This window comes from Agelaius tricolor, unplaced genomic scaffold, assembly GCF_023055355.1.
Source record: "Agelaius tricolor isolate 1412-34295 unplaced genomic scaffold, bAgeTri1.0.p SCAF_7, whole genome shotgun sequence".
Classification (NCBI taxonomy): Eukaryota; Metazoa; Chordata; class Aves; order Passeriformes; family Icteridae; genus Agelaius; species Agelaius tricolor.
Window position 1 is genome coordinate 8259967 of NW_027269267.1, and position 22930 is coordinate 8282896.

The window sequence follows — 22930 nt, forward strand, 5'->3', positions numbered from 1 at the left end:
AAATCTGTCCAGAAAACGTCTTTCCAGTGAAATAACTCCTTTTGAATGATAGCGCGGTAACTAACCTCCGTGGATTTTTGTTTCCTCGCGGCGATTTGTGCGGACTTCATTAGGAAAAGCTAACCGTTGTGGAGAAAGGAGGGTCAACGCGCTGTTTCATTAATATACATTTGTTCCAGACGTGGAGTTTTGCACAAAAGGCTTCTCTGAGGGGAGAAAAAAGTGTTGGGGAACAAGGCTTTCCTGCCGTTTCAGTTCTTAAACCTCTCTGAACGTGTGTGAAGTATTGTGTTAAAGGCCCAATCTGGGCTTCTTCCCTATTAAATGCCAAAGTGATCATTTGCATATTTTGTAGCCTGACAAAGGAAATGAGTTTGCTGGGGAAGCATGGATGCTTTGGGAGACGTTAGGCATTAAACTCCCAGTGGTCAATCGCCCGTTACTGGCTTGTGTGTGTGTAAAAGGAGTATCATGCCTCCTGCTTAAAGGCTTCTATTTTTGTGAGAGAGGAAGAGCTGAGGGATATCCTGTGCATTAAAGGCTCCCCCTACTTATTAACCCAGCATTTAGCAGCAGGATGCAGGCTGAAGCTCAGTCAAAAGAAACGACTCAACCTCCGAAGAGCAATTAAAATCTTGCACTGGAATAAATCATGCGCCGCGATAATCCTGTTAATAAAACGCAGCTTGTCCTGACACTTCGCTCATGCAGCAAACTAGAATTTAATGCGAGCGGAGGTGGCATTAGGCAAGGTAGAGGGGAGGAAAAGCCTTTCCCTCTCTGCCACTGGACGTGAAAATGTGGTTACCTTTCACCTGCCTCTCTGGCTGCACACAGCGCCGATCCTCTTGGACTGCTAATACTTCTCCAGTGAGCCCGCTAATGATTTCTTTCCCTGGAGTGAGCAGGCATCATTGAATTACTGAAAGCACTCGCAGCAGCAGCAGCAGCAGCAGCAGTAGCAGCAGCAGCAGCAGCAGCAGCACAGCAGCTCCAATGCAGAAGCCACCAGGGCTCCTCGCTTAATCAAATCAAGGGGTGGGGAGCTCGCCAACCCACTTACTATTTTTAACCCCTTTTTCCAAGTTAGTCATGTGCAGACGCTAAAAGGGAGGGTTTTATTTAGATGCCTTCTGTAGCGGCGTCTCTTCAGTTTTAAGTCCTCGTGTAAAAGCCTTATCAGCAATCAGCGTAGCTAATACACGCGGTATGTGGTTGTTCTTGCCATGCTCTCCTGCGTGTTCCTAATGCAGGGCTTTTGTGAGCTCCTGTGGGTTGTTTGAATGTCCCCCTCACTCACAGGATCTCCCTCCTTGGTTCAGTCTATGTGAGATGAAGATTTGGGGACTGGTGTGTTCTTGGCTGGCTGAGTCATTTCTTGTGGAAATGAAATGCTGTGGAGAAACTTTTATTTGTCGATAGTCTGGAATGATTCTTAATTTTCTGGATGTGTGCTGGGGAAAAGATCCATCTCCTCTGACCTATAAATGCCCTCAATTTGCTCCTTTATTGCCGGGTATCTCCCTTAGCGGTTAACGTAGGCAGCTCACTCCCCGCACCAATCCTGCATTCATTATTAATTACCCGGAGGGAGGCTGGCTGCTCCGCCGTGATGTTTGCACTTCCTCCTAGACAAATCTGCTCAACTTTTTTTTTTTCTCTTTTTTTCTTCTTTTCTTTTTCTTAATAGAATATAAAACCTCGAAGAAAAGCGTTGATTTTTAAGAAGACGTCATGCTTTCTGCAACTCCCCTGTATGGCAACGTTCATAGCTGGATGAGCAATGAAAGGGTCCGCATGTGTGGAATTAATGAAGACAGGTAAATATTTAAGCTTCTGGCGAGTTAAAGCACACTGTAATTCTGCAGAGCGAGGTCTCGGAGTTTGCTCGCTTGCCTAATGCTGGAGCAGAAAGCTGCCACCTTGAATCGAGATCAGCCCAGCTTGGAGGGAGGGCAAAGGGAGAGAGTCAAGACGTGCCTGAGAGCAGTAGAGCAGATGCTGATTTACTATGGAACAGGCAACCTGGGTCAGTGAAGTGGGGACGCACCCAAAGCAGCCTTTGAATGTGCTTTTACAATTAATTTATTGTTTTGCATTTGTGAAGGGGGATTAAACCAAATAGTGCACGTTTTCTTGTGGTGATTCTCTGCAGCAGAGGGGCTCGTGCCTGCAATTTGGTGTACCCTGCCTTTGGACCAACAGCTTGTGATGTGAAATAGGATCAGTAGTGTCTGTTTCCCACAAGTGAATTTCTCCTCCTCCCCACCTTTTTTCCTGCTGAATATAATTCAATTGATGATCAAAATTACAGTGTTTGATGGGATGACACAAGCACTGGCAGGTGTCCCCTTCCCTTAAATCCCAGCTCTTTAAAAAGCAAAATGATGCTGGACAGAAGCTGCAGATGCTCCTCCAGTTCTCTGTGCCAGTTTTGTGTGGTTTTAGTGCTTTTCTCTCCTCATTCTCTGTTCTCACTGTTGAGTGAAAAGCGTCCAAAAAGCTGGTGGAAGTTTTTGGTCTTTGCAGGGAATACTATTTGCAAACATAAGCTGAAGCAAAACATCCAAGCATCTCACTTTACTTTCTCACCCTTCCTCCCCACTTTCCTCCCAGTTGTTCAGAGATAATAATTGTATGTGCTGCTTGCAGGGAAGGTGAATCTTTTAAAAACAAACTGATTAAAATCGCATTTCTGCTTTATGGTGATGATATGCCTTTAAGCACTTCGATTGAAAGGAGTTCTTTTGGGTAATGCTGAAACTTTCCTTCTGCTGCATGTCAGTGATTTTTATCCCTGGGATTTGAAATTTGGCACTAAGGTATATTCTTTATTGGTGATTTCTGTGATAACAAGTCCCAGAGCTGCAACACTGGTATGGCACAGATGTGCAGCTCCCTCTTAAGCATGGAAGAGCTGATGTTCATACGATATTAGCATGTGTGTTTTAATTTTATCCTCAGCAGTCTTTATGGATGGTATATGAGCAGAGTATGTTTAAAATGGGATATTCTCCCCCTGGAAAAAAGAAAGGGCAAGGACCAAAAGAGAAGACCTTGACAAAAACTGCTTGCTTTGGAAGAGGCTGCTCTGAGATGTACTTGGTGTGTTCCTGTTGTCAAAGTCCTTTATGCTTATTTTCAAATGGTCCTTGCTTTTCAAAGCAGTCAGCATGTATGGGGACAGAGAAGGATAAATATGTTATCTCATGGGACTTCTCTAGGGGAATCAAAATATGGAGGTGATATGATATTGCACTGATCTGAGATGCACAGGATGTTTTCAAATAGTAAGCTTCTGTTTTTCAATAGGAAAATTCCCGTTAATGATGCTGATGCACCGAAAAGCAGACTGGAGTTGAGGGAGGAAAATCACCTGAACCACAGTGTGGTAAGAAGTTACAAGCTTCATGCTGCATATGAATTTTTGCCTGTCCTCCCCACCATGACTGACTCCTGCCCCTGGCTGTTATTACGTGGTCCATTTGGAGAAATGATTAAAACACCTTCCTGTTGCAGCCCTAGTGGGCTTGAGCACATTCAGGTTGTTTCTGTGAAACAGTGAAGTTGGGGCTTTGTTTATTTATCTTGTTAATCTCTTGATGCTTTGTGATATGTGTTGTTGTATGACTTCAGGTTCTTAGTTTTGCTGTTACGAATAATGCCATGCAGAACACCAGCATGTGTGACAAAAATACTTCATGTAAGCATGAAAAACATCAATGTTCCAGCAAAGTTGGTGGGGTTTTCCTTTCTTTGAATCTACATGGGGAGCAGCAGGTGGGAAGGAAATTTGATGGCAGACGTTTCTTCATGCTGCACCCTGAGATGCCTTGCCCCATGAATCATGTGGCAGTGGTGAGCCCCAGAGCAGAGAGAGGTGGAGGGAGAGGTCCTGGAGGAGGATGAGGAGGAGAGACACTTAATCCTTCTCTTTCTGGTCTCTGTGCCACAGCCCACCTTTTGTTCTGGGAGGGCTGGGACTGAAGAGCTGGTTGCACAGGAGCAGTGCCTCTGAGCATTGTCTCTGGGCCACTCCTGGCTGCTTGAGTCCTCACACCTTTGTTCCTGGCTGTTTGAATTTTGGATTTGGAGAGATTGGTGTTGATGTTTGTGGTGTTATACGTATTACCTTGTAGGTTCCTGTTCTCCCATTTTCCAGTGTAATCAGCCTCTGTGCGTTTTCACAACAAACAGCATGTTTGCATTGTTACTGTTTCTCATCCAAAATGCTGATCTATCTGTAGCTTGAATGGTAGTCATGTTAGTGAGATGGGAAAGTAACGTGCTTCTTGTTCTGTAAAGGTGGATGCAACTACAGCACATCGCATCGACAGCCTTGCAGCTCTGAGTATGGACAGGTCTGGGCTCATGCGAGAAGGACTCAGAGTGCCCAGTAGCATTGTCTACTCCAGCTTGTGTGGACTTGGCTCGGAAAAATCGCGGGATGCTACGGGTTCCATAGCCAGCCTGGGATTTACTCCTGAAAGAAATCCAGAGATACAGTTTAAGTCTAATCCTCCTGAAGCAGTGGAAAGCGCAGCTGTCTCTGGAAAAGCCCCGAACGGCTTCAGCGCTATATACAAAACACCACCTGGAATACAAAAAACCTCTGTCCCGACAGGGGAGACACTGGGTTTGGACCGAGCTGCGGGGGACAGGCAGAGTCCCCTCGGTGTCAATGGTGCTAGTTACCTAAGGCTCCCCTGGGTAAACCCCTACATGGAGGGTGCAACGCCCACCATATACCCTTTCCTTGACTCACCAAATAAGTATTCGTTAAACATGTACAAGGCATTGCTACCTCAGCAGTCCACCTACAGCTTACCGCAGCACCTGGCTTACTCGCCCGTGTGTACGAACGGTGAACGTTTTTTATACCTGCCTCCCTCCCACTACGTTGCCCCTCACATCCCTTCGTCGCTGGCGTCGCCCATGAGGCTCTCGACTGCTTCAGCTTCTCCAGCAATCCCACCTTTGGTGCACTGTCCGGATAAGAGCTTGTCGTGGAAGATGGGTGTGAGCCCGGGCACGCCTGTGGACACGCACGCCTACCCCCACATCCAGAGCAGCAAGCAGCCCCGGGTCCCCGCCGCCAAGCCGGCCCCTGCCAACTTGCCAGGAGATCCTGCACTCCTGCTGCCCCACTCGCCCCGGCCATCTCCCCGCCTCCCCCTGCCTGCCCAGGTCGGGGATGCCTATGCTGATTTCCACAAACATTTCCCCAGGATCACCACCTCTCCCTCCTCTGCTGTTACGCTCCCAAAGCCCTACGTGAACATCGGCAGTGAATTTCCACCTGCTCGCCTCTCCAATGGGAAGCTTCCCAAAGGCAGTGATGCTGGGGAGGCACCCATGCCATCTGCCCCCCATGCACGGAAAGCTGGCCACGACCGGAAGGACAGCAGGTCTCCCCCACTCCTGGAAAAGCAGACCCCGACCAAAGATGTCACCGACAAACCGCTGGACTTGTCGGCGAAAGTGGTTGATGCAGAAACCGCTGGCAAGTCTGACCACAGTAAGAAAATTATGCCAACAGTGCTGGTGCATGGAAGGGCAGGAGGGGGGACACACTTGCCAGGCGGTGACATCGTTCAGAAAGAAACCATTTCTCCCGGGAACAGCTGCCCCATCTACAGGCCCGAAATTATCAGCACGGCGCCATCCTCCTGGATCGTTCCCGGTCCCAGCCCCAATGAGGAGGCTGGGAAGAATGTCCAACTGAAAAACAAGGCACTGGACTGGGTTATGCCACAGCCGCGGAGCTCCTCCTGCCCCAGGATGGGTGGCACGGAGGCAGTGGTTGGCAGTGTTGCGGGGACGGTGTCAGCAGGGGGGCGGCCAGCGTCAGCGTCACCAGCTCCCAATGCCAACGTGGACTGCGCCAAGACGGCGCGGAGCTCTGCAGAGAGCACGGCCTCGGTGATCCAGCACGTCGGGCAGCCCGTCGCCACCCCTGCTGCGAAACACAGCAGTAAGGTGGCCAAGTCCTGTGCTCAGGAAGCCAACTTCAAGGCGACCGAGACTGCCCTGGCCTCCAGCCCCATCTTCCTGCCGCCCAACGAGGCGTTTCGGTCCCCTCCTCTGCCCTACCCCAGGAGCTACCTCCCATATACAGTGCCAGAGGGGATCGCCATCAGCCCTCTCACCCTACACGGGAAAGGACATGTCTACCCTCACCCTGTCTTGCTGCCCAACGGCAGCCTCTACCCCACCCACCTGGCTCCCAAACCCGGCCTCCCTTACAGCCTGCCAGCCGGGAGGGGGGAGTTCATGACCTACCAGGATGCTCTGGGAGTGGGGATGGTGCACCCCATGCTGTTGCAGCATTCAGCTCTGGAAATCAATAAGGAGGAGAAGACAGAACGGAGGTCACGGTCTCACGAGAGGGTCCGCTATGAGGACCCGGCTCTGCGGGGCCGATTGCCAGAGCTCCTGGAGAGCGGTGGGAAGATGCATTTTGAAATGCCCAGTGACAAGAGCGTGAAATTGCACCAGAACTCTGGCCATAGTAAAAACTCTGCAAAAAGCGACAAACACCTTTTCCCGGATCTTCTGCGAGATGAGCAGGAAGCTAAGAGCGAAGCAAACGTAACGAAAGCCAGCTTTGCTACAGAAAGCAGTAATCAGACTAATGACCCTACAAAGCACAAGGTAGAGCAGGCGTCTCAGCACAGAGATTTTATTGTAATGAGAGAGGAGTTTGGAAGAAATAATGATGTTCACGAAACCTATAATTTCAAGCAAGCCCAGAGTTCATCAGTGTTCGGCTTAAGGAAAGAAGATTTATCTGCGAGCCAGCCTAAAGAGAGAGTGGCGGTCCAGCCTTCTCCTGTTTTCTTGGAGAGCGCGCACGAGAGCGATGCTCCAGCTCTGGCTTTTGGCAAGGTGCAGGAGGACGCGAAGCCATTCTGCGTGGGGACCGTGCCGCCGAGCATCGATGCCAGCCAGACCTATACCAAAGACGGAGCCGACGACGCGGAGTCTGCCGATGGCAAAACGCTGAAACCCAAGCCGTCCAAACTGGCCAAGAGGATCGCAAACTCTGCCGGTTATGTAGGTGACCGATTCAAGTGTGTGACCACCGAGCTCTACGCCGACTCCAGCCAGCTCAGCCGGGAGCAGCGGGCGTTGCAGGTGAGCCCGCGCGGTCCAGCACCCGCCGCGCTTGCTGTCGGTATTTATTTCTCTGTTGCAAGTCACAGTTGAGTTTTTAAAGTTGAGAGAAGCGACGCAGGTGGGGAGACCAGAACGTTTTTTTTTTGTTGGGGCGTACTGGCCATAAATTGGTTTTAAATAGCAAAATGAGTTTATTAATGAGAGTGAGGAAATGTAAAGAGTATGTGTGGCTTATAGGTATGCATGGGCTAGCCAGCTTTAAAGGGCTTTTTTACTAAGATCTGATACAAATGTTAATGCACGTTAATGAAATGTTTGTGCAGTTTCAAGGGGAGTCGGACAGGCATGCATGTTACCTTGGCGCTGGCTGTAATTTCTGAGCTGGCCTCAGAGCCAGCACAGCACAGTACCCAAGAAGTTATGATTAGTATGCCAAACGTGCCATTGGATGGTGAGGAGTTGCAGTCATGCATTAGTGGGTCTCAGGCAACGTTGGTTCCAAGTGAGCGCCTAGGGAAGAGTAGGAGTGGTATTGAGGTTGATGCTGAGGGATGATAGACAGGTATTGTGCAGGAATATTCTTAGGGTGTTTTACTTTTAATGAAGGGATGAGTTAAGCCAAATTGTTTTGCATTGTTAAGAAAAGAATTGGTTTATGCTTATAAAAATGGATGAAATTATCTAAATGATCCATTGAGTGCCCATTTTAATTACATAGATGGAAGGATTACAAGAGGACAGTATTTTATGTCTACCTGCTGCTTACTGTGAGGTCAGTTCTTCAAATTTTTATTACTAGACTCTTACATAAACCTTTGAGTTAAATTTCATTTCCAAATACACAAAGGGAAGTTTGTGGGCCATGGTCGTCTTTTATTCATTGTACGGTTTTGTGTTGTTGTTTTTTTTTTTTTTTCTTTTTAATTTTATTTTATTTCTTTTCGTTTTTGTCTCTTTTTACCTCCAAAATGGAATGCTTTTGTTTTATATATAATATACATTTATATATAATCTTTTACATATATATACTTATATATGAAAGAGTTGTGTGGCTATTTGCTTATAAGATTCTAGAACACTGTTTTACAAGTCAGGTGTGTTAAAATCCTACCCTTAGCTGTTTATCTGAAACCCTGGTTTTGAGTCAATTTTTCTTTGGAAATGCTTTCATATAAGCTAAGGTGTAAATGAAGTGGTTTTTATTGCAAGACTTTTTTTTTATATCAATTCTCTTTCTAGCGTGCAATGATGCGCTTCTCAGAGTTGGAGATGAAAGAGAGAGAAGGCCAAACAGCTACCAAAGACTCAGAGGTCTGCAGATTCAGCCAGGCAGATTGGGAAAACTTGAAAGGAAACAGTGAAAAGAAGCCAAAGTCTGTTGCTCTGGAAGATGCCATTGCTGACCAAAATGACAATGACAGATGTAAGCGAATTTAGATGGCTTTCTGAAGCGTGTATGTGTCTCTTTGCCATGGCAGCTTGCAGCAAAGCAAGCAAATCTTCGTGTTCTCGCTGTGTTGCTGGTGAAAGTCACTGACCTCATCCTCTGCAGGTGCTGAGTTGCCACGGCTGGTAGCCTCTGTGCTTGTTTTGGGGCTTGCAAGTTTCTGGTTGCCATTGCGCCTGCTTTTCAGGAGATAGTTAACTGTCTGTCACTGCCTTAGAGAGATCCTCTTTTAACTGATGGGGTACTACACCAGCCAGTGAAAGCAAAGGTCCAAGGTTATGTTTTAAATACAGAAAGGATATGGGGGAAGACAGGAAGGCAAGAAGGAGTTCAGCTTCCTGAAGTTGCAGTAGCATTTAGAGATGCCACTATTGCAGTCTTGAAAGCAAGGATGGAGGACAGAAGAGTGAAGGGAAGTGGGGAAGGATGTGATCTGCCAGGCTTGTCCATAAAAGCTGGCAGTAACAACTCCAGATGATAAGAAGTTATTTTCCTGGTGACTTCTGCTGCAGTGGCTGGGAGGTTTGTGATGCACAGGTTCTTGCAGGCAGAGTCTCTGGAACTCCCTGTGGGGCTGTCTGTTCCCTCCAGGCTGTTACAGGGTGTCAGAGGACTATGGGAAATGCAATGTCCTAAAAGTAAGATAAAATTAAAAAATGGTGTTAGGGGATTTTTTACTATATGCAAGAGAGATCACTTCTTTTTTGTTTGCACTCTCAGTAAGCATATGGCTTCTGTCAGTTTCCACCTTTTCTTTGTTTTTTTGTTTAACCTAGGTATTTAAAGAATGGATCAGTTCCTTCTGTTGCTACTTTGTTTTGAACAACTCAGAAAAAAAGATCGGTGCTGAAAGAATTGCAAAACAAGGGGAGTTGTACTGCAGACTGCACTGTGTGTGTGTGCGTGTCTTTGTAACTCAGTGGTTAAGTGTGCTCTTTGGTAGGTGGAGATTCATGAAAAGGGCTAGTAGGAAATATCATTCAGGCAATTTAATAACTTTGAATTATTGTTCTGGTCTTTGGTTAATCTTTTTGGCAGAGAGCATGCTGGTCAATCGTGCTTGCTTGGTTACTCACCTAAATTCAAGTTACCGTGGCATTGCTATTACCGAAATGACAGCCTCCACAAAAATTGGCATGGCAAAATAGCAAGGGAAAGTTTTAATTGTGGAAGTGGAGAGGGAAGCAAGGTGGGGAGAGGCAGGCTGAGCCTCTGGAAGCTGGGCAGCCTTTTCCTTCCCCAAACTGTATCGTGGCAGCTGTGGGGAGGAAGGCACAGCTGCCTGTGCTAAAGCTGAGAGCTGGGCAGGCTGCTGCCCTGGCTGTCCTCTTTGCAGCCTTCCTTGCTCCTCAGGGATGCCCTGGTGATGTCCTCTGTTAAATCCCACCCTGGGTGTGCAGGAAAGCTAGAAGAGCAGCAGCAGTCCTGCTGGCTGGTTCTGGCTGCAAAGAGGGTTCAGCAGAGGGGGGATGATGGGCTGTGGAGTTGAGAGGGGGGCACAGGGGATTAACAGAAGGAGGGAAGGCAGGCTTGCTCAGGGACATGGGGCTGTGGAGAGGATGAGTGTTAGAGCATAATTGTATGCTGAAACCCCTACCCCCATCCTTGCAAAAGGCTGATGATATGGTTTGTCTGTAAATTCACCATTTAGTGAGATCTCTGGCACTTGAATCTGCTGGCTAAAATTTGTTTGAGACTGTTAAATAGTTGTTGGAAGCAGGGAGAGTATGTTCAGTCTTATGTTAGTTCATTCCTCTCCTCTGCTAATTAGCTCTGACTTAACAGGCTATTTCAGACTTTGGCCAAATGTCTAAACTCCTAAAAGCACGGATCTGTTCTGCTGAGGGAGCTCCTTTTTTTTGTACGCCCGCCTGGGCAGCAGCAAATACTTACCAGTACAGATTCAGGTCTCAGTAAAAGTTTTTTATCGTGGTGGTTCACCTCCTGCCCCTCGGGATAGCAGCTGATAAATCAGGAAGCCGAGTTTCACACCTCTTGAATGCCTCTACTGTGGTGGCTTGGGCTCTGTGTTGGGGCTTGAGCCACCAGCAGCCTTAATGCATCTCTCACTGAGCGACTGGCAAAGGGGAGATGAGCTCTGCCTTCCCTTCCCCTTCGCTGCGAGCCAGGGCTGCTGATCCTTTGCCTTCCCTTTGCCTTCAATTTCTGACCACGCTGTTGGTGTGTTTGGCTTTAAAGCTCCTGAACGGGAATGAGCTGATGGTTTGCAGTCTCTCGTGTCTCCTTTCTGCCTCCTGTGAGCGATCTTGCTGCTGGAAAAGTTGTTTCCTTGTGTTCCGTGTTTGTCTGGCGCTGGCTTGAAAGTGAAACAGCCGTGCCTTTACTTGTGTGAGGAGGGAGTTCAGGAGTGAAACCGACGGGCTGTTCTGCCTGCACTGCCAGCACTTCACCTGCCTGATGAAGAAGGAAACTGCATCCAAAACTGTGATTGTGGCACGGAGCCAGCTCCCAGGGCTCCCCTGCTGCCGCCGCGGCCGCGCTTGGCACAGAGCTCCAGAGCCGATCGGCCCTGGCAGCTGCCTGCCCCCTTGGCTCCTCTAAACCTACCAGTGCAACAAAAGCCTAAATAACACAGGCAGGTGATGCTTACAGGGGCATTTCATGGGATGGAAACTGCTTTTTTTTTTTTTTGGCTTGTCCTAGGACTTGCTGTTTTTCCTAGCTGCATTACACATGTATAGACTTTTTTGGAAACATACGAAGGCACAATATCCGGTTCCTTAAAGTTTTCCTCTGACTTGGCAGTGTGTGATTTTCTGTACTGGGAGTCTCCTTAAGTTTGAGCGTTGAGCCTCCTGGAGAAGGGTAAAAGAGGTGGGCTTTTGTTTTGTTTAGCTTTTTGTTTTGCCTTTTTTTTTTTTTAAGGCCCAATTTAAGGCAGGTAGCCATGATAGCTAATTAATGAGCAATTAAAGCTGATCAGTAAATTAGAAGTGCTTCAGTTCTCTCCCATCTCATCTGGGTTTTGCTGGGCATCTGAGACCGGGCATCTGAGAGCAGCCGCAAAGCTGCTTTGTTGCCAAGGTGACTTGTAAATGTTGCTGAGGCAATGCTGCTCCAGTGCATTTTCATAGCACAAACATGATAAATTATGGGATGCATATGTCATGAGTCATAGGATTGTTCAGAGATCAAGTGATTTAAGCTATTGGCACGGACACACGCATCAATACGGGCATGTGATGATCGCATGTCGGTTCATAACAAAGCTCTTCCAGAGGTTCTGAAAATCATACCCGAGTGTGAAAGAGTGAATGAATTCTACAGACTGTGAATTTCTTGACTGGGGAGCATGACTTCACCTGTTTATTTAATTTTTTAGGATGGGAGACAGTGCCTGTTTAAGCCTTATCTGGGCAAAATTACTCCAATATATTAGAAGCCTGATCTTAAGGCATGAGGTCATAAGGAAGAAGTTAAAGCAGTTGGTATGCGTGAAGGTAAATGGTGCAATATGCCAAAACACATTGCACAATTGATCTCAGCATTGTAGTGAGGTACCACTGTCCCTTTGCATGGTGATGCCCTCCTTTTCTTTTTTCTTGCTGGGCTGTGTGTACACTGGAACAAATGAAAGATGGAGGCAGTAAACATGTCCTTTGCCCTGGTCAGTTATTACCTTCCTGCCACAGGACATAGTGGAAGAAAAAAAAAAGAGGTCTGTGCACTGAGAGTGGTGGTTGCTTGTTTGTGCAGTGTGGTAGGCTTGGGCAGAACACAACAAATGCAGAAAGCTCCCAAGCTGAGGTACTTGGAGGGAAAAGTGGGATCAACTGGGTTCCCTCTGCCCCATGGGATACTCAAGAGTTGAATTCTGAATATATCATAGGGAATTTCTTACTGTTGTTGTGATCTCCCTGCTGAATACTGGGTTTTAGCATTTGTATAATCATTACTGTTCCTGGATGAATAAAGGGTGCCTTGCATGTAAGTGAGCGCAATGAGAGGTTGCTCCAGGGAGGAGGAAAGGCTGTTTTTAGCTGCCATGTTATTTGAACAAAAGAATCTGCAGCTTGAACACTAAGATGTGTTTCCTTGTTTGCATCGAATGGGAGGGTCTGGTCTTGTTGACAGCAGTTGACAGCAACAGGAAGATGGAAAAACGAAAGAAAGTTTTTTGGGTAGCGTGTTTGTGCGTGTCTGTAACTGCTCCTTGTGAGATTTGTAACCTGTGCACTGAGAAGATATTGCTTCAGAGAGAAACCAGCTGTGAAGAAGCATCTTCTTAATTCTTCCTTGTTTCTAGATTGGTGGGACAGTGAGAAATGGTTTGAATTGTTGGTGCTGGTTGTCACAGCTGGTGTGACACTGGCAAATACTGGAGGCTTGAGGAGGGAACACATTTAAGAGTTTAATCTCCTTACTCATAGAGGTGTGTTGCTATGAGAACTCAGCATTTATCCTGTGTTTCTGGCTACCTCACCACTGTTTGAATAATGATGATACGAGAACTCCCAAGTATTTTGTTGTTGTTTTCTTCCTGAGGCAGAGAAAAGGATGTTGTAGATACATGGCACAGGAAGGGGGGTGGTGGGAACAAAAGCAGATAAATTCTCCTCATCCTTGTTGGGCACGCACGTTATGCTTATGTTGCCGTGCTTCTTGTTGACATTTGTATCTTAATTTGGGGAGACATTGCGTCTGATCCCGGTTGCTTGCAAAACAGTTTGAGGACGGAGCAGAATCCGGTGGTAAAATATTAATAGAGCCTGCTCTCTGTGAGGCAGCCACAGCTGTGCCAGGGGGGAAAAAGGAAAAACCTCTGGGCTCGCAATGTGTGGGTGCAGGCTGCGAGGAGAGCCTGGAGCCCGTGGGTGTCCCCAGCAGTGAGTGAGTGAGTGAGTGAGTGACCTCTGTGCTTTGGCACTGAAATCCGGCTGCGGGAGCGCACAGGCAAGGGCACGTCCCGCGGCTCCCGGGCTGCTCCCGGGCTGCTCCCGGGCTGCTCCCGGGCTGCTCCCGCCTCCAAGCAGGGTGATTACACAACCGGGATTAGTGTGCGGAGATGCCGCTTCCCTAATGGCCTTACTGCGGGAGCGGGATTGCACAGCCATGGACTGCACAGTGGGATTGCATAGGCATGGACTGCACAGCCATGGGCTGCACAGTGGGATTGCATAGGCATGGACTGCACAGTGGGATTGCATAGGCATGGACTGCACAGCCATGGACTGCACAGTGGGATTGCACAGCCATGGACTGCACAGCCATGGACTGCACAGTGGGATTGCATAGGCATGGACTGCACAGTCATGGACTGCACAGTGGGATTGCACAGCCATGGACTGCACAGTGGGACTGCACAGCTATGGACTGCACAGCCATGGACTGCACAGTGGGATTGCATAGGCATGGACTGCACAGCCATGGACTGCACAGCCACGGATCACACAGCTGCGTGTGCAGCGGGCAGCCCTTGAGAGGGATTTCTGGAGCTCTGTCCCCTGAGGGTCCCTCTGGGATGTCACCAGGCAGCGGAGGCCAAGGTGTCACGGAGCTGCTGGCAGCCAGGGCTTTTTGGATGAGCTGCAGTAGGTGTGTGCTGTTCTTCCCAGCACGTGGAGCCCCGGAGGAAGGCTGACAGTGACAAGCTGTTAGCGAGGGCTCTCCCCTCTTTTATTTTTCAGCACAGTCTGAGCGAGCGGCGCTCGGCATCCCCGTGCCAAGTCCTCTTGCAGATAGAGAAGGAATTAATCTGCAGCAGGTTGCTTTCGGTGGTGGCAGGCTGGAATTAGCTTGCTGTTTCCTGCAAGCCATAAAGATTAAGACCATCACCCCCCTGCCCCCCCCCCTACAGCCTGCTACTTCCTTTGACCCTGCAAGAGCTTCTCTGGGAATTGGTCAGGATGTGCCTGCCTTTTCTCAGGCCAGACAGTGTTAGGAGCAGGAAAGCTATCCCAGTGTAGCACTCTCAGCATGAACCATGGGCTGTAGCTGTTGGTGCTGCTGGAGATGAGAGGGCTCTAAGACAGCAGGGGTGTGGCTGAGACTGCCCTTACCTGATCTCTTCAGGGAAACTGACCACAGAAGTATAATGTTTCCTTATGAAAGGAAGAAAATAGCAGATTGCATTAAAAATGTAAAATGAAATCCGATAGACACGTTTATTTCTATTGTGATACTTAAAACGTGGCTGGGCCAGCTGCTTTTATGCTGTGTGAAACGGGACTGTGGGTGCTTTTGGTGTGGTTATAGGGTACAGCTGTGGGGCGGCGTCCTCGTGCCAGATGTGCGAGCACAGGGTGCTGCCAGCTTCATTCTGATCTGGGGGGGCTCTGCCATTCAGAGGCATGGCCACAGTAAGCTGAGATACCTGTTCTCTGGAACATCTCGGTGCTGTTGGCTGGAAGAAGTGTGACAAAGTGCATTTTAAAGTGTTGGAAGGAGCATGTGTTGGCCAGACGGCCTTGTGGAGCATCGCGTCGCTGAGCAGCGGAACAGCCCGAGCCTCCCGCTCGCCTGCAGAAAATCAGCTTTTGTTTTGATTTTTCTTGGCCCATATCTTGTGCTGTTTTACAAGCAGCCCTGCAGGCAGCTTCCCAAGCAGTGTAAAAATTATGCTGGGGTGTCTTCTGGTGCCGACAAACATTTCCAGAGCCCTTGGTGCTACTTGGAGCCATTTCCAGATTGTGGTGAGGAGAAAACTCATCAGGGAAGTTTCCCCTCGCCACCCCCCCAGCCTTCCATTGCTGACAAAAGGTATTTTGAGGACGGTCATGAAACCAGGAGGGGCTGGCAGAGCTGTAGGAAGGTGCTGTCAAGATAAAGTGGGATTGAGTTGGGCTGCTTCCAGATGCTGCCAGTGGTGGGTCTTGGAGGGCACAGGAGCGGAGAAGGGGTTGCAGGGGAGCAGTGTCAGCCCTGATAAGGGGATAGAAAAGTTGAAGGCCAGGCTGGACAGGGCAACCTGTAAAAACTGAGTGAAATGGAGAGAGGATCCATGGGAGGGAATGGCAACAGAGCTGTCAGGAGTCCAGGTAGGAAACGAGCAAATGTGTTTGCAGGGAGGGAAGTGGGAGAAGGAGGAAGGGCAGGAAGGAGGAAGAGGAAAAGGGACAGTGAGCTATGGGGAAGTAAGATCGAACATACAGTTTGCCAAACAGTGGCAGAGGTGTGGAGTGTTGGTCGGCCAGGAGGGCTAAAACACCTGAGAACCTCAGCTTGTTTGTGGGAGTTGCAAATAGGAGCTGATTGTCTGTGTTGAAGTCTGTACTGCATCTCTGCCTAACCTTGCCTTTGCTAGTTTGGTTAAACCCAAGAAAATAACGTTACTCAAGATGGTGATTAAGTGTAATTTTAAATCAAGCATCCATTTAAAATTGCATAGGCTGTCTCTGAATTTGAGCAAACAGTATTGGAGGGAAGCTGAAGTTGGTGAGGGTGAGGCAGCATGGGTGTTTTTGTGGCTAATTTGTCAGACTAGTTTCTAGTAAGCTTTTCAGAGCTCACCCTCTTGCTGTTGCTGGAAATACTCCTTGAAAAAAGTGAGGTCTGTTTTAAAAGGAGGTGACAGAGATCATGTGAGGTACAGTGACTGGTTGGTTACTTGAAGTGAGGAAGCCTTTTTATAACCTTGGATTCGAGTAGTGCTTTTTTGCAAAATATCACAGCTATTTTTAGTGGTATTTCTGTGTCCGTGTGTGCGTGTTCTGTATCCCATTTATATCTCCAGAAAAAGGGATGGATGCTTTTAAGTCAGACTCTGCAATTTGATGGGAGAAGTTAGTGAAAGATTAGGAATTAAGGGAGGACTAATACTTGGTTGTCACCAGAATGTGTTTTTGAACTGGATTGTTACTTGCCACAGTTTAGGGGGGTGACGTTGCTTTCTGAAAAGGGTTTGTGCTTTCAGTACCTAAAGATGTTTCTTTATTTAAAAAAGCATATTGTGATGTTTCTATGGATACAAGTATGCAAGTGAATATTGTGCTTCTTAAATTAATGTAAAAACAACACAAAGTAGTGTTCATTTGGGAGTTTTGTGCTTAACTGTTGAGAAAACTGCTGTCTTATGCTGGGCAGAGGAGACTTGTTCCCAAGTACAATTTTGTGTTTATTTGCATGCCTCATGAGCTGTAATTCATGATGGAGATGACATTGAAGAGATCAGAGAGCAAAGCCTTCTCACAATGAATTGTGTTGTATTTATTAGGTCTTGTGGTATTTGTTTGTTTTTTATTTTTAGGTAACTTTACTAGTACAGAAAACAACCGAGGTCACTTTCTTGAAACTCCAGAGGAAAAAGATCTCTCAAATGAGAAATGTTATTTAGAGAGACATTCTGTGTATGAAAAGGCAGAAGACCAGCCAACAGAAGATTTTGGCCAACATTCATGTCCACGTCTGGACAGGAAACGTAAACACTCTGGTGAGAGAGTGCAAAATGATGGCAGCCAAAATGAAAGCTTTGTGGATGAACTGCAGGAAGAAGTTATATCAAAAGCAAAAAAGAAGAAGAGCTCCAAAGGTAAGACAGCATTTTGCTTTGGTTTCTCTCAAGGAATGTCTTGTGAAAGGAACGTCCCTTTGGCTTAATGTGTTTCCATTTTTGAACTTGCTAGTTACTAATGTGAGCACTGTCATTTCACTTTAAATTATATATATGTATATATATGTATGTATATATATGTGTATATATATATGTATATATAAAAAACTTGGTATGTAAGGATAAAGCACTAGTCATTGGCCACTGTAGCCACAGCAGTGCAAGTTCCTGTAGTGCATGTAACCCGTAATGAGCGAAGCTTTAAAATGCATAGTGTGGTGCTAAAGCTGAGACTATATGCCCCGAAAGTGAAATGTAGCTTTTGTTTTAAGTTGAGGGGGCTTTTTGATTAATTTTTAGTTATTTTTCCATTAGATGACTGGCCTGAGAGGGAAATGACAAACAATTCCTCTAACCACTTAGAAGAGCCCAATTGTAATGAGGTGACCAACCTGAAGGTGTGCATTGAATTAACAGGGCTCCATCCCAAAAAGCAGCGTCACCTGCAGCATCTTAGGGAACTATGGGAGCAGCAGGTGTCACCAGAGAGATCCCCGTCCGGCAAGTTGGGCCGGCAAAGCAGGAAAGATTTAGCTGAGGCTGTTCAGCCAGAGGCCACTGCAAAGGTCAAAGACTTCACAGAAGAAAGGCACACCAAGAAAAGGTCAGAGGCCAAAAGCAATAGAAGTTGGTCTGAAGAGTCCCTCAAAACAAGTGACAATGAACAAGGTATGCAGAGACTACTAGGGAAACCAGCTGGCTTTAGCATTTACAGTGACGCATGCTGCCACCGATGTGAAGGAATTGTCGAGAGTTTTTCTTTCTTTTTTTTTTTTAACTATATATATATATATATTTCTGTAGATGTCCATTTTTATAAGGACTGACACCTCCTCTTTAAGAATTGCACTGTAGCTGATATTTGTCAGACAAGAAAACGTGTTTGTGTATGTGTGTGTAACTCTGTGTTTGTGTGTGTGTGCGTGTGTGTTTTGGCTTTAAATATTTTCATAGATGATGTGAAGATGAAGTTTATCTCTAGAGGAGAGCTGGGGAGGGCATAAAATGCAGGCATGCTTTTGGGTGAGAGGGAGCAAATGGGCTGCTAGTTGGTGTAAGGGTGTTTAACCACGTGTAGGGTTTGAGGGGCTGTGAGCTTCTAAAGCAGCATCAGCAAAGCTACAGCTGCTCTTGATCTTGGGAACCCAACTCCTCCAGCACCTCAGCACTGCTGGCTTCCCCTGCCTTTCCCAGGCCATATGCTCAAGAGCAGAGCTCATCCTCCTCCTGACAAGGATGCTTTGCTGGTTTGTCCTGAGCACATCCTGTACACCCCTTGCATCCCACTTCCCGGCCCCTTGGCAGAGGTTTTCCAGCAGCTCTCTCCTAAGGGGTTGCTTCCTCAAAGCGTATCAGCTTTCCTTGACTTGTTTTTGGCTTCTTCTTTACCTCTCACTCCACTTCCTCCTTTCCCAATCCTCCCTCCCTTTTCTGTTGATTCCCTATCCTGGGGGAAAGCCTGTGGATACAATCTGCCAAATTTTCACTGGGATGGACAGGTCACTCTCCTGTCCCCACTGTCCTCAGTCTCTGGGCACCATTTTCTGCTCTGGTGCCTTTCTCCTTCCCTGCAACATTTTGCTGCTGTAGCTTGGCAGGAGAACTGATGGGGAATGGAATCACACAGTGCACAGGGCAAATCCCCTTTTCTTTCTCTTTTCCTGCTCTTACCTCTCCAAGGGCTCTGCTTGTTTTTGAGGAAAGACTGTTTCTGGGAGCAGGAGCTGTGTGTTTGGCATTTGGGCTCCTTGCTCCTTCACAAACCTGGGAGCTTCATCACCTGGAACACATTCACACTCCAGCTGGCCTAACCTATAGTTCAGCTGAGATCCCCTTGAAAGAGAGAAGCATGAGGAGAGTGGATCCTCTTGTCCCACACCATGGAAAGGACTGAGTCCAGATCATCCTGTGCCAGTGAAGATTTTCCTTGGTAGTCTCTGAAAGTCACAGGCAAAAATACTGGCTTCCCTTCAGTCCTAAAGCTCCTCAACTGTCCTTCTCCTTGGTAGGATTATCTGAGGGTAGAAACCCCCAAACTTTGATGCTTACTGATGGGGAAGGATCCATCCAAAAGGATTTGTGCAGTAGGAGAACAAAACTTTGGTTAACAAACCAAGGACAAAAAGGAGCTTTGACTCTAACTTCCTTGCTTTATGTGCTGCCTTGGTGAGCATGGTATCGGCTCAAACACCCTGCCCCTCACCTTAGTACTTTCAGAGAGAGATACCTTGTATACCTTGTAGAGATTAAGCCAGGGTCACTGACAAGAAGCTGTATTGTGTAAGGATGCTCTCACTTTCCCCTGGAATCCCTCCTGTGGCAGTGGCAGGCTGATGGCCACGGCAAAGAAAAAGAGGTGGCTCCCAGTTTATGCAGCGTTCCCAAAGGCATTCAGATTCAGTTGCCTATGGCTGTGAAAAAACTCTTGGGTTTGGAAGCTGCTATAAAACCATAAACTTGACTAAATTGTGCCTTGCTGTTCATTGTACAAAGACAGTGGATATCATTCAGATAATTTTGCTGGTGCTTCTCCAGCCCTGTTGAAGTGTAAACTTCTGAATCTCCTCGTTCTTAGTTGACTGGGATGAAGACATTTTTCCCCATTGTGTGACAGAGCATCCTCTGCATGACAGTCTCATGGATATGGAGTCTTCCAGCTTGTCTGTCTTGCTCAGGACTAGTCCTCAAACTTTTCTTTAACAAGCAGAGACTGACAGTATGAGAATGTACACTGTCACTTGCAGCTTTTTTTTTTTAGTTTGGGGCTGGGAACAGCTGTTCTCTGTGCTCAAGCACTGCCTGCAGTTGTGGCAGTCTCTGCTGCTGGGCAGCTGGTTGTATCCCAAGGAGCAGCCTGTAACAGGACATGAGGGTTGCCTCTGAAGCCTCAGTCTAACATTAGCAGGATGATTTGCCACTCCTGCCTGCAAATCTCTGGGAATGTGAAGGTTTCTGAATTCTGGGTTTGTTACTCCAGTATTGTTTATGCAGAGCAGTGTGGGCAGCAGGTCAGGGGAGGTGATTCTGTCTCTGCTCTGCTCCTGTGAGGCCCCACCTGCAGAGCTGTGTCCAGTTCCTGGGCCCCCAGCATGGGAAACATGGACCCGCTGGAGCAGGTCCAGAGGAGGCTGCAAAGATAATCAGGGGGCTGGATCACCTCTGCTGTGAAGACAGGCTGAGGGGGTTGGGGTTGTTCAGCCCAGAGAAGAGAAGGCTCTGGGGAAACCTTATAGCACCTTCCAATACCTAAAAGAGGGCTCTAAGAGAGCTGGAGAGGGACTTTTGACGAGGATATATAGTGATAGGAAAAGTGGTAATGGATTTTAAAGGGGCTAGACTTAGATTAGGTTATTAGGAGGAAATTCTTGACTGTGAGAGTGGTGAGGCACTGGAACAGGCTGCACCGAGAAATTGTGGCTGCCACATCCATGGAAGTCTTCAGGGCCAGGTTGGATGGGGCTCTGAGCTACCTGATCTAGTAGGATGTGTCCCTGCCAATGGCAGAAGGGTTGGAACTGGATGATTTTTAGGGGATGATCTCCCTTCCAACCCTAAACCATTCTACGATTCTGTGATCGTGTTGCAAAGTGATGTTGCTGTGCTGGGTCTCCGGGGTGCAGCAGGTCCATGAACGTGGGGATGCTGCTGCTTCAGGGCATCACACTGCTTGCCCAGCCCCATAACCAAGGCAGAAGCCACAGCCTCTGCTGGGGTCCCAGCTGAGCAATAACCCTGCACTGCTGGAGCATCTCCTGATGCTCCCCCTGGGAGCCACAGCCGCTCACGCTGTGCGAGGAGAAAACCAGAACAGCGCGGAAACAAAAGCCCTGAGGAGAGGAGCCAGGAGGATCTCGCCCACTGGGAAGCATGTGCCAGCCCCTGGGAGCTGCCTGGGGCTGCAGGCAGTGTGGCAGCCACGGGCTTGGCAGGCGGGAGGAGGCAGCTGCTGGGGGGAGCTGAACAAGGAGCATTCAGGTGACGCAGCGGCAGCTGCTGCTGTTCCGTGCGGACCTCGCAGCAGCCGCTCCTGCGGGAAGGGAGACAGGTCCTGCTCTGAGTCAGACTTGCCACAGCCCACATCAGTCAGAGGCCTGAGTTTTTTGGGGTTTTTGGTTTGGGTTTTCTTTTTTTCTATGGATGTTTAGGTGTATTCCTGCTCACTCTTGTTTTTCTTCTCTCTCTTCACGTGGTCAGGAAGATGGGGTGGGATTCCAGGATCAGTCACTTGCTGCTTTTCTGCCCCTGTTGTCTTGCATTTCCCAGGCTCATGCTTGGCTTTTTCTGTGTAGTGCTGGTATATGTTACTGATCCTGAAGCTCCTGGGTGCACAGCATAGCTGCTCTCCATATCTCAGCTCCGGTGCACATTTAGCCTGGTGCCTGCTGTCGCCACCGTGGAGGGTCAAAGTGAAGCACAGAGTTGATGTGGAGTTTGCAGGCAGGAGAACACATTCTTTGTGGTGATTAAACTTCTGCTTTCAATGCCTCGGCATGTCTGCATGGGAAAGCCTGCAGTTCTTTGAGATAAGCTTCCTGTGGTTTTTTTTTCCTCCATCCTTTCAGTATTTCTGTCCTTCTCCAGACCTGTGAGTTTTTCAGTCTATTGTAGTTTTTCCGCATGCAGCTGTTTGTTCCATTTGCTCTCACCAGAGCTCCTCGCTGTTGCTTTCCATCTCTTCCATTTTTTTTTTCTTTAGTAAGTGATTAAGTAGGTAATGATGGTACTTCTGTATTGGAATTGGGCTTTTCACACGCTGCTCAATTGGGATAGTTGGGAACATGAAAATTAAACACTCCTTACTTTGTGCTATCTACAGAGTTGGAAAGACACCTTTGCATCCATAGGCTCAGCCTACAACTAGGTGCCTTCCTTCAGTATTGCAAAGCCTGAAAAACTTAACATGATTTTTGCTGAACAATCTGCACATCATGTGTCCCATAAATTCCCTGACATCTGCTTGGCAAGCCGTGGTATGTGTCTTTTTCTAGAAAGTGGCTCAAAAGAACCGAGGGATTTCTGTTTTCATCCTTAATCTAGAAAGCCTTCTGTGAGTTGCTTTCACAGATCTATTTAAGGAAGACTAAAGTGTGAAACTGCCCACCAAGAGGATTCTAGATTTTATTTTCTTTTTTACCAACTGGTTCTGGACCGACTCTCTTTAAGTAAGGGTGTCTCTCCCCTGAGCACCTGCTTATTTGCTCCTGCCATCTCTTCTATTGTAAAAGTAGCATCACTTCAGAGACTTCTCAGAGCAAGGGAGCCTCTTTCAAGTTCTCAAAGTTTTTTCCACACCTCCCTTGGTTGTGTGGTATTGTTTGGCTGAAGTTGTCCCTTCCTTTCTAGCAGCCTTTAATTTTTCTGCAGAGCAGTTGGTTCTGAGGTCACCTCAATTCTCTTCCCAAGGGAAATTCAGACTATAAAAAGTCAACTTTCCTGTCCTTGTTTTGTTGTAAGCCTTCTTGCACTCCGAAAAAAACCCCAAAACTAACCATGCTTTTTGCACGTGGCCCAGATTGTGGGATCCAGCTTGTTGGAGCTAACCCCCAGAGAAAACCCAGCCCTGCCAGTATCCTGCCACAGGCAGCAGAGCACCGGCCTTACTGTCCCAGTGTCCCAGAAAGACTCACTTCTGAATGCAGTTCTTGGGGCAGAAAACCATCTGATTGCTTTTTCTGCAAAATCCCTGTGCTTTCTGATGGAGAGCTTGCACAGAGCTTCTCTAGGAACATCTCCTTGAGTAGTCTTTCTTCTCTTGGTTTGTTTTAGAAGTCAAAATGCTGTGAGAAGGTGTTCCT

At 47.6% G+C, this 22930-nt stretch overlaps 1 protein-coding gene across 12 annotated transcripts in view; it reads left to right on the plus strand.

The window, feature by feature from the left end:
* The window catches only part of BCOR (BCL6 corepressor), an 82210-nt gene that overhangs the window by 40990 nt on the left and 18290 nt on the right, over window positions 1-22930 (plus strand). For 8 of the 12 annotated variants that reach the window (XM_071430301.1, XM_071430300.1, XM_071430303.1 and 5 more), the window contains 7 exons: window positions 1691-1820; window positions 3313-3391; window positions 4306-7137; window positions 7838-7891; window positions 8359-8542; window positions 16773-17054; window positions 17451-17804. In XM_071430301.1, coding sequence (XP_071286402.1) covers window positions 1735-1820; window positions 3313-3391; window positions 4306-7137; window positions 7838-7891; window positions 8359-8542; window positions 16773-17054; window positions 17451-17804 — 3871 coding nt within the window. In that variant the 5' untranslated portion in view covers window positions 1691-1734. The remainder of the gene's footprint in view (window positions 1-1690; window positions 1821-3312; window positions 3392-4305; window positions 7138-7837; window positions 7892-8358; window positions 8543-16772; window positions 17055-17450; window positions 17805-22930) is intronic. The other 4 variants (XM_071430307.1, XM_071430309.1, XM_071430306.1 and 1 more) reach the window with 4 other exon arrangements.